Source organism: Dipodomys ordii, unplaced genomic scaffold (assembly GCF_000151885.1).
Source record: "Dipodomys ordii isolate 6190 unplaced genomic scaffold, Dord_2.0 Scaffold32, whole genome shotgun sequence".
Classification (NCBI taxonomy): domain Eukaryota; kingdom Metazoa; phylum Chordata; class Mammalia; order Rodentia; family Heteromyidae; genus Dipodomys; species Dipodomys ordii.
The window spans coordinates 16712698-16724347 of NW_012267248.1; the positions used below are offsets into that span (position 1 = coordinate 16712698).

At 44.0% G+C, this 11650-nt stretch overlaps 1 protein-coding gene and 1 pseudogene across 1 annotated transcript in view; one reads left to right on the forward strand and one right to left on the reverse strand.

Annotated features, from left to right (window-relative positions):
• Positions 1 to 11059, forward strand: part of Rragd (Ras-related GTP binding D) — a 181075-nt gene extending 170016 nt beyond the window's left edge. The window contains exons 8-9 of the mRNA XM_013016637.1: positions 5089 to 5237; positions 9635 to 11059. Of these exons, the coding sequence (XP_012872091.1) occupies positions 5089 to 5237; positions 9635 to 9786 (301 nt within the window). The 3' untranslated portion in view covers positions 9787 to 11059. The remainder of the gene's footprint in view (positions 1 to 5088; positions 5238 to 9634) is intronic.
• LOC105985882 lies at positions 4493 to 5066 on the reverse strand (annotated as a pseudogene).
• Positions 11060 to 11650: the final 591 nt, after the last annotated feature.

The window sequence follows — 11650 nt, forward strand, 5'->3', positions numbered from 1 at the left end:
CCTCCCTCCTTCCTTCCCTTCCTTCCTCTTTCTTTCTTTCTTTCTTTCTTTCTTTCTTTCTTTCTTTCTTTCTTTCTTTCTGTCTTTCTTTTTCTTTCTTTCTCCCTTCCTTCTTTCCTTCCTTCCTTCCGGGACTTGAACTCAGGGACTGGGTTATTGCTCCTGAGCTTTTGTGCTCAAGGCTAGCACTCTACCATTTGAAGTACAGCTCCATTTCTGGCTTTTTAAGAGTTAATTGGAGAGATGAGTCTCATGGACTTTGCTGCCTGGACTGGCTTTGAACTGTGCAATCCTTAGGTCTCAGCCTCCTGAGTAGGTAGGATTACAGGCATGAGCCACAGGTGCCCAGCTTGTTTTCTGATTTTTTTTTAATGTAGATCATTTTGTATATGTAATTTTTAATCCTTTTTTTCATTCTAATATTTTTATCTAACAATTTTCTTGTTATCAAATAACACTTACTAGTAGATCTAATGTTTGATATATGTTGTATTGACAAAATTTTTCGATATAAAGCCAGGCGCCAGTGGCTCACGCCTGTACTCCTAGCTACTCAGGAGGCTGAGATCTGAGGACCATGGTTCAAAGCCAGCCTGGGCAAGAAGGTCCATGAGACTCTAATCTCCAATTAACCACTAGAAAACCGGAAGTGGCTCTGTGGCTCAAGTGGTAGAGCACTCACCTTGAGCTGAAGAGCTGAGGGACAGCGCCCAGGCCCAGAGCTCAAGCTCCCCCCCCCCAAAAAAAATTTTTTTTAATACAACTTGATTGGGTAAAACCTTCTGAATGTTTTATCTAACTGTTCTCAGAGCATTACTTATAAGCAAGAGAAATTGAATCTTAAAAATTCAGTCTTAAAAATTGGGATAAAGCCAGCACTGGTGGTTCGCATCTGTAGTCCTAGCTACTCAGGAGGCTGACATCTGAGGATCGCAGTTTGAAGCCAGTCCAGGCAGGAAAGGCCAGACTCTGACCTCCAATTAACCAGCAAAAAAGCAGGAAATGGAGCACCAACCTTGAGCACTAAAGATCAGGAACAGTGCCCAAGCCCTAAGTTAAAGCCCCAGACCCACCACAACACCCCTACCTGACAACAACTAAAACAACTATATTTCCTTTAAAATACAATTCAGTAAATGGACCTATAACAAATCATGTTAAGTGAGATAAGCCAAACTTAGAGACACAAACAGTGTGTGTTTTTTCTCATATGCAGATGCTAGATCTAAAATACATCAGGACATGATGAATTTTTCAGGACTCTAGACATTCACAGACAGTGAGACCAAAGGAGGCTATTCTTAGGAGTGGATCACAAAGGCAGAGTGCTATGTGTATATGATCATAAAAAATAAATTTATTGAAATAAACTCCAGGAAATGGAAACAAGGTTTTTTTCTTTGTTGTTTTTGTTTTCTTTTTTGTCTTGTTTGTTCATTTATCTGTCTTTGGGAGGGTAAGGGGGACACAGAAATGGAGAGACAAAGGGTGAATAAATGCAGCAGTGGTACTCACTAGATACTGTGTTGAAAGTGAACTATGTAACTTGTGGGTAGGGATGGAAGGGAAAAACTGGGAGAGAATGAGGGAAGGGGTGCCATTGTCCAAAAAGAAATGTACTCATTCCTGACTTATGTAACCAAAACCTTTTTGTACATCACCTTTATAATAAAAAATAAGTAAATTAGGGGCTGGGAAAGTGGCTCAGTGGTAGAGCACTTGCCTTGCATGCCTGAGGCCCTGGGTTCGATTCCTCAGCACCACATAAGCAAAAAGAAAAAAGCCGGAAGTGGCACTGTGGCTCAAGTGGTAGAGTGCTAGCCTTGAGCTGAAGAGCTGAGGGACAACGCCCAGGCCCAGAGTTCAGGCCCCACAACCGGACCCCCCCTCCCAAAAAAACAAAAAAGTAAATTGGAAAAATATTTCAGGCTCTTCGTTAAGTCAGGCTTGTCACTTTATCCCTTCATCCATTTAAAAGACTATAAAGGATTGCCAGGTACCAGTGGCTCACGCCTGTAATCCTGGCTACATTGGAGGCTGAGATCTGAGAGGATCATTGTTCAAAGTCCCCACGAGACTCACCTCCAATTAACCACTAAAAACCGGAAGTAAAGCTGTGGTACAAAGTGGTGGAGTGCTAGCCTTGAGCAAAACAACTCACGGACATTGGACATTGCCGTGAGATCAATCCCTATGACTAAAAAAAAAAAAGCTAATAGTCATTGTATATTTTATACACTTAGCTTTATGTTCTTGGCCACTGGGCCCTTGAACATGTATCTGTTAGCAACAAGCACATTCTCTTACATTCTGTTTTATTTTGTTTTTGTTGGTCGTGGGGCTTGAAGTTGGCCTGGGTGCTGTCCCTCAGCTCTTCAGCTCAAGGCCAGTACTCTACCACTTGAACCACAGCACCACTTCTGGTTTTCTGGTGGTTAATTGGAGATTAGAGTCTCACAGACTTTTCCTGCCTGGGCTGGCTTTGAGCCATGATCCTCAGATCTCAGCCTCCTGAATAGCTAGGAGTACAGGTGTGAGCCACCAGTGCCCAGCTTCAGAACTATAGGGTTTTTGGTTTTTGTTTTGTTTTGTTTTGGGTCCAGTCGTGGGGCCTGAACTCTGGGCCTGGGCGCTGTCCCTCAGCTCTTCAGCTCAAGGCTAGCACTCTACCACTTGAGCCACAGCGACACTTCCAGCTTTTTTTTTCTGCTTATGTGGTGCTGAGGAATCGAACCCAGGGCCTCATGCATGCAAGGCAAGTGCTCTACCACTGAGCCACCTTCCCAGCCCTACAGGGTTTTTTGTTTGTTTGTTTTTTGTTGGTCATGTGGCTTGAACTCTGGGCTGGACGCTCTCCCTTAGCTCTTCAGCTCAAGGCCAGCACTCTACCACTTGAGCCACAGCACCACTTCTGGTTTTCTGGTAGTTTATTGGAGATTAGAGTGTCACGGACTTTCTTGCACAGCCTGGCTTTGAACCGTGATCCTCAGATCTCAGCCTCCTGAGTAGCTAGGATTACAGGAGTGAGCAGTGAGTGGCAGAACTATAGTTTTAACTATCAGATTTAGCACATTTAGCATGGCTATATTATTTTAGTACCTAAAAGGCAGATCATATTCAAATTTTAATAATAGGCCCAATTATATATTTTATTTATTATTATCTGTTTCTTAGTTTTACTTTTTTTGCCAGTCCTGGGACTTGAACCCAGGATCTGGATACTGACCCTGGGCTTCTTTTGCTCAAGGCTTACACTCTACTACTTGAGCCACAGCACTACTTCTGGCTTTTTCCTGTTTATGTGGTACTGAGGAATTGAACCCAGGGCTTCATGCATGCTAGGCAAGTACTTTACCACCAAGCCATCTTCCTAGCCCCTCTTATTTTTATTTTTTTTTGCAGAACCATACTTGCTGGGCAAACAAGCATTGAACAATACCTTACACTGTCAATTTGGTCTACAGAACTTTTTTCCTAGGCTCAGTGTCCTGCCCAGCATATCTGGCTGTCCTGACTCCAGACTCCAATGTGGAAGCTTTTGAACTCTTAAAAAAAAAAAATCAGACTATCTCTTGACAGCCTGGCTATTCTACCAGGTGAAAGAAAGCCTTGTTGGGGAACAGGAAGATAGTTCACCCCATCCATGGCCTGTGTTCCTCAGGAGCCTGGACAGTGACCTAGCTGCTACTCTCTTAAAAAATGACCCATGGACTATGCCTCTGTGTGTGTGTGTGTGTGTGTGTGTGTGTGTGTGTGTGTGTGTTCTAGGGCTTGAACTCAGAACCTAGTTCAAGGCTAGTGCTCTATCAGCTGAGCCACAGCTTTCTGATAGTTAATTGAAGATAAGAGCCTCATAGACTTTCCTGCTTAGGCTTGCTTTGAAGCACAATCCTCAGATCTCTCAGCCTCCTGAGTAGCTAGGATTGTAGGTATGAGTCACCAGCACCAGATGGACTATGCATTATTGTGGCTGTTACTGAGAACTTTTGCTGAAAACAATGCAGGTATAAATAGCTTATGATCAAGATCATCACTTTCTGTGTGTTAAAGCTGGTATCTGTCACTAGAGTGCAACTTCTAGTTCTTTTTGTTCATAGTCAACAATGTATTTTATTTTATAACACCTAAATTTTATATATGCTTTTAAAGCTTCAATCAACAGTTCAGTACAAAATAAAAAATATATGTCTATACAGCAGTGGTTCTCAGGCACAGAATTGAGGGGGTGGCTGGAGCAAGGTTTTGGTTTTTTTTTGATCCTGGCATATAATGCCTATTGTGAACCATGATAGTGGAACATACCCTTCTACATAGCTGCCTTCTTGACTGGCTTTTATTTGCTGTAAAACAATGAATGAGAGTTGAAATCAGTATATGTTCTTGAAGTCTTTTAGACCTGTCTACTTCTCCTAATAGAGCTCCCATGTCAGCCACTGAAAACACATACAATACAAATTCTATGGAACATCTGCCTAAGAACTACTGCCTAGCGTTATTCTATGTCCTCAGACCTTACAGGATAAGGCAATGATATGATGATCTCAGTATCCCTAGAAAGTGCCTTCCTCTTATCGTACGCTTCCTCATCAGGCTCCCCATTGCTGGCTGAATAGTACTCTATGATTGTCCTGTGCACGCTGTAGCTCAGTCACTTATACATGTTAACTGCAAGTTGGTTTAGACACTTGTACGAAAAAATCAACAAAAAAATCCACCCTTTCTTTCTGAAATGTAATAACTCCGTAAGTTTAGCAGCCAAACCAAGGTGTTGAAATTCAAGGACAACAGACAAAGCTGTAACATGTCCATGCCATTCTTTTCTAGCGACTGAGTCTTTTGTATAACCCATTAATTCTCCACCAGGTGCCTCAGCAACAATGAAATACTCTGACCAGTGGGGAAGATACTGTAGGTAAAAAGGAATCGCATACGTTTCTGTAAGAAGATCCAAGTTAATGTTGCTGAACAGAACAGGTCGTCGCAAGTGGAGGCTGCAGCCCTGTGCCAGCTCACCACGACCCCATGCCTGCACCAACTTCTAGTTCTTTCTCAATGATTAAATACATTTTGGTTTCTGTCTCCATTTAGTCTCAAAGAAGATGGAGCCGGAACCCCCTATGACAAGGAGTCAACAGCCATTATAAAGCTGAACAATACAACAGTTCTTTATTTAAAGGAGGTCACCAAGTTCCTGGCTCTCGTTTGCTTTGTCAGAGAGGAAAGCTTTGAAAGAAAAGGTAAATTTTTTTTTTAGTGTAATTTTAAAGAATCACTTTAATTCATACTACCTTTGTTACTTTGTTGCTTTCTTGTGGGTGTTCAGTGGCATGCCCTGGAAGTTTCCAGAATGTAGTCATAGGCCACTTCCTTGATTAGTAGGCCTGTGGCAGGCCAGACTGTGAATGGTTTCTAGGCCAGTGAACTTGTTGGCTCCCAATGGCGCCCTCTGGTGGCGATAAAATGGAGCCAACCCCCTGCCAGATCATCCGGCAGGTGAAGCCAGTGGTGGCAGTTGCCAGGCTATCTCTGAGCAGGGAGCGGTCTCCTCTGCCTGCATTGAGGTGAAGGCTCATCTCCTGGTCTACACTTCTAGAGGGTCAAAGACTCTCCCTGCATTAGAGATAGGTAGTATTTGACTTCCCACCATCCTTCTCCCACTTAAAGCTTCCAAACCACAGGGATGAAGTCATGATTACAAAAAAGGGAAGGCATGTATTTAATAACATCACTAAATGTCTTTTTAGGAGCAACTTCAGTTTTACTTTACAATAAAAGCAATGAACCTCAATTTTAAACTGAGAAATGTAAGCTTACCAATGCACCTAGGAAAAAGAGAGAGAGAGAAAGAGAGAGAGAGAGTGTGTGTCAGTCCTGGAGCTTGAACTCAGGGCCTGGGTGCTGTCCCTGAGGTTTTTGAGCCACAGTGCCATTTCCAGTTTTCTGGTGGTTAATTGGAGGTAAGAGTCTCGTGGACTTTCCTGCCTGGGCTGGCTTTGAACTGCAATCCTCAGATCTCAGACTCAGAGTAGCTAAGATTTACAGCCGTTGGTGCCCGGCTCCTGGGAATTTTATTAGTGACTATGGTGTGGTTTGCTAATTCACTGGTAAGTTGCCAACTGGGCTAGCAATTCAGCTCAGTGGTACAGCACTTGCCTGTCATGCATGAGGACCTGGATTGATCCCCAGCACCACACATACACCCCAACACAATGGCAATGGTACCATTTGCTGAAATAGCTGTCTTTATTTCCTCATAAACAATGCATGTTCTAAAAACTGCTTTGAAAGTTTAGGAAAATATAAGGAATAAATAAACCACTTATTTTTTAGAACCAAACCTCATGTTAAACTCCTGAGATTTTCTTTTTGTGTGTGTGTGTCGGTCATGGGGCTTGAACTCTGGGCTTGGGTGCTATCCCTGTGCTCTTCAGCTCAAGGCGGGCGCTCTACTGCTTGAGCCACAATGCCACTTCTGGGTTTCTAGTATTTTATTGGCGATAAGAGTCTCATGGAGTTTCCTGCCCAGGGTGGCTTTGAACTGTGATCCTCAGATCTCAGCCTCCCAATTAGCTAGGATTACAGGCATGAGCCACCAGTGCCCGGCACTCCTGAGATTTTCTTCACCCTCTTTTCCTCTCCTTCCATTGTCCCTCCCCACCCCCACATCCTCGCTTTTTTTTTACGCTTTCAATAAAACAGGGTTTTTGTTGTTGTTGTTGTTTCTAGTCAGTCCTGGGGCCTGAACTCAGGTTTTGGGTGCTGTCCCTGAGCACTTTTGCTCAAGGCTAGCACTCTACCACTTTGAGTCACAGCTCTACTTCTAGTTTTCTGGAGGTTAATTGGAATATGAGTGTCACAGACTGGCTTTGAACTGTGATCCTCAGATCTCAGCCTCTTGAGTAGCTAGGACTATAGGCATGAACCACCGCTGCCCAGTTCCATATCATTGTGTGTGTGTGTGTGTGTGTGTGTTTGCCAGTCCTGGGGCTTGAACTCAGAGCCTAGGTGCTGTCCCTGAGCTTCTTTTGCTCAAGGCTAGCACTCCACTTCTAGCTTTTTCTGTTTATGTGGTACTGAGGAATCAAACCCAGGACGTCATGCATGCTAGGCAAGCATTCTACCACTGAGCTCTCCATATAGTTTTATAACTTATTGTTTCAACCCATGTATACTTTTGAAGATTGATAGGGGATTGGAGGTGTGGTTCAAGTGTTAGACTGCTAGCCTCGAGTGAAAAAGGCAAGGGACATTATAGGTTTTAACCCAGTATCAGCATAGGAAAGAGGTTGGGAGGGAGGGAGAAGACCAAGACAAGAGTATTGTTAGTTCAAGCCAACTTGAGTCTGGAGTGTTTTGGGTTTTGTTCTTGTTGTTGTTTGTTTTGTTTTTGTCAGTCATGAGGCTTGAGCTTCTTTTACTCAAGGCTAGCACTCTACCACTTGAGCCATAGCACCACTTGTGGCCTTTTCTGTTTATGTTGTACTGAGGAATCGAACCCAGGACTTCATGCATGCTAGGCAAGCACTCTACCACTAAGCCACATTCCCAGCTCTAGGCCAGTTAAAAATGGAAAATAGAACCAACCACCTTATCCTCGTTTAGTGTAAAGAAAATTTTTCCTTAGCTCTTTAAAGGTTAAAAGTTAAAGGAGGGAACCAGTTGCTGGTGGCTCACGCCTGTAATCCAAGCTACTCAGGAGGCTGAGAACTGAGGATCGTGGTTCAAAACCAGCCTGGGCAGGAGAGGCTGTGAAACTCTTATCTCCAATAAACCACCAGAAAACCGGAAGTGGTACTGTGTCTCTGATAAAACAAGAAGATAATCACCCCATGATTTCTCCACTTAAAATTTACTTAATATTGAGGGCTGGGAAGGTGGCTCAGTGGTAGAGCGCTTGCCTTGCATGCATGAGGCCCTGGGTTCAATTCCTCAGCACCACATAAGCAGGAAAAAAAAGCCGGAAGTGGCGCTGTGGCTCACAAGTGGTAGAGCGCTAGCCTTGAGCTGAAGAGCCCAGGCCCAGAGTTCAGGCCCCACAACCAGACCCCCCCCCCCAAAAAAAAAAAAGAATCAGGGATTTTAGATTCCCTAAGATTTATGAGAGTAGTTTAAATGTGTTGGAGATATTTAGTAGCTCACTGATACTAGAACTCTCCCACATTCACAAGTCAGGATCTGCCTCCCTTCAGCGTAATGCTCTCTGTAAGGCACATTTTTCATTGTGTGTGTATGTGTGCATGTGTGCATGTGTACCAAGACCAGAGCTTGAATTCAGGGCCTCATGCTATTGCTTAGTGTTTTCGCTCAAGGCCAGTGCTCTACCACTTAATCCACAGCTTTGCTTAAGTTTTGCTTTTTTGTTTTTGTCAGTCATGGGGCTTGAACTCTGGGCCTGGGCACTGTCCCTTAGCTATTCAGTTCAAGGCTAGTGCTCTACCACTTGAGCCACAGCGCCACTTCCGATTTTCTGGTGGTTTATTGGAAATAAGAGTCAAGTGGAGCCTGGCGCTGGTGGCTTATGCCTGTAATCCTAGCTACTCAGGAGGCTGAGATCTGAGGGTTGCGGTTCAAAGCCAGCCCTGTCAAGAAACTCCATGAGACTCTTATCTTCAATAAACCACTCAGAAGTGGTGCTGTGGCTCAAGTGGTAGAGCGCCAACCTTGAGCTGAAGAGCTGAGGGACAGTGCCCAGGTCAAGTTCAAGCCCCACAACCGACAAAAACAAAAGGTCTCATGGACTTTCCTGCTTGGGCTGGTTTTGAACAGCGATCCTCAGATCTCAGCCTCCTGAATAGCTAGGATTACAGGGGTGAGCCACTGGTGCCAGGCAAAGTTTTGCTTGTTAATTAGAGATAAGGCGGTCAGGCGTTTTTCTGCTGGGGCTGGCTTTGAACCACAATTCTCAGATCCCAGCTGCTTGAAATGCTAGGATTACAGGCATGAGCCACCAGTACCCAGTTTATTGTTGACTTTTGAGACCGAATCTTGCTCTGCAGCCCAGGCTGGCCTGGAACCTGAATTCTCCCTGCCTCAGCCTCCTAAGTGCTGGAATTATGAGCATGTACCACCAATGATCAGCTGACTTATCTTCACTGTAAATTAATCTTTAAATTCTGAAAGGTGAAAACACTGTGCAGGCCAGGTACTGGTGGCTTTCACCTGTAATCCTAGCTACTCAGAAGGCTGAGATCTGAGGATCACAGTTCAAAGCCAGCCCCGGCAAGAAAGTCCAGGAGATTCTTATCTCCAGTTAACCACCAGAAAACTGGAAGTGGTGTTGTGGCTCAAGTGGTAGAGTGCTCACCTTGAGCTGAAGAGCTGAGGGACAGTGTGCTCAGGCCCAGAGTTCAAGCCCCCTGACCAACAAAAAATAAACAAAAAACCACTGTGCAGTTCAATGGTTCTTCCCATCCTTTGGGTCATAGAAACTTTTCAGTCTAATGTGCATTCTAGAAACTTTCGTCAGGAACCACCTACCTTTATGAGCTTCCAGTAGTTTTATCATAGTGTCTTGAGTCCAGCCACAAGCCTTCCCAAGCCCTTTTGGTTGATGGCTGCTCCTCTGTCGCCCCCTACTGACCTGAAAAGATAAACTTATTTCTATGTAATACTGACGACGATTTTTATTCTCCAGGGCTTATCGACTATAATTTTCATTGCTTCCGGAAGGCCATCCATGAAGTTTTTGAGGTGAGGATGAAAGTAGTAAAATCTCGGAAAGTTCAGAATCGGCTACAGAAAAAAAAAGGAGCCACCCCTAATGGGACACCTCGTGTGCTAATGTAGAGGTTTTGGAAATACCTTTTGAAATCAGATCTTTTAGCCAAGGCTGCTATACTGTGTCACTAAGTGGAAGGAGGAGACTGGGACATTTGACATGACTTTGTTGTTAAAACATAATTACTCCAATTCTCTCAATCTTCTGTTTTGTTTTGTTTTTGTTTCTGTTTTTTTAAATAAAGCACTTTGAAGCAAAAACTTGTATAGTAACTATAAAGTGACACCCACTGTATCTTCCTGCTACAAATGTAAACTTGTTTGAAGAGTGTGCACACTGCCAGGAACTGTACATATTTTGCACTTTTTTCATGGTTTTTCCTCATTGAACTGAACTTTGATAAGATGACTTTTGTAAGCTCTTTTCTGTACTTGGTGTGTAGGACACGGATACTGTAGTCTGTCCGTCTAGTAGTCAGAAATCAATCAAACATGCATTGCTAATGGCTTTTTTTGTTTTGTAAATCGGAGTATCTTTGCTACTAATGATTGAGCAAATCATTTTTTTTCAGTGGATCTGGAGCAGATGGGAGCTAGACGTTCCTAAAGCAATAAGAGCCATCCCCCATTTCTAACAGGTATCAGGACTTTTATAGACAAATATTAGCCCCCAACTTACCTAGAACTGTCTATCCCTGTGGCCGCATTTCCCTCTCCAACAGTGTATATGATGCTTTTTGCCTTGACACACATCCCGCCACTTACTTTATGCAAGAGGTGATTTCTCTTTGCTAAATTGTTATTCTTTAGAACCTTTGGGACCAGATTTCCAAAATGGTGCCTATCACTGGAGAGTGATCCAGATGTTGCTGAGGCAGGGATTCTGAGGTTCTCCTGTAATTACCACTTAGGGCTAAAATACAAAGGCCAAATCGTTTCTCAAATGGAGCTGTTGGCCAGTTCTGTAACTCTGGGCTCCTTCCAGTGGCCTATGTTGTGCTACATTTACAATCTTTAGGACCAGTCTTTCACTGTTTCGTGACCGTAGTGACTGGAGGGTCCCATACATGTCCTCCCCTCGCACCCATGGAGGGGCTCCTACTGGTTCCATCCTCCACCTGAGTCACCTTTTCACCCCTGGTACTGTGCCGGGAGTCCTATGCCTAGTCCCCCCTTAGGACTGACTTCAGTTTGCTCCCAGCATGCTGTGCAAGGCTGAGGAGCCATCCAAAAGCCTCCTAACCACCAGTGGGTGGCTGGAAGAAGCAGTATCTGTGTTATGTATTTGTTTCTAGAAAGTTCTTTCACTCGGGCCTGGGAATGTGGCTCTGCATGCATGGAGCCCTGGGTTCGATTCCTCAATACCACATAAACAGAAAAGGCCAGAAGTGGCACTGTGGCTCAAGTGGTAGAGTGCTAGTTTTGAGCCAGAAAAGTTCAGGGACTAGTGCTCAGGCCCTGAGTTTAAGCGCCAGGACTGGGCCCCCCCCCAAAAAAAAAAAAAAAGAAAGAAATTTCACTTGTGTTTACCTTGAGAGTCCTAAATCCAGTCCTGTTCCAAACTATTCCATGTATATATTTCCATCTCAAAGGCAGCATTCTGATATGTTGTGGAACATTAGGGGAAAAAATACATATTTTAAATTCAGAGCCTCTTAGAGCCATCAAAGCTGACCCTAGCAAAATGTATAAAGTCCTTAAAGCAAATTGTTCACAAAAATGCCTCCACTTCTTTCCTCCTCCCCAAGTCCTATTCCTTTGAAAATAATAACTGAAATTGAGTTAGTGGCTGACTGGGACCTAAGATTTGAGCTTCCCAAGGATCTGTGCATTTTAAAAGGAAAAATTTTGAAATCATTAAGGTTCCTTAGCTTCTTCCCTCACTCAAAACCCTGAGGAGGGCGGGGGGGGGCAGGGGGGGGGGGGGGGGGGG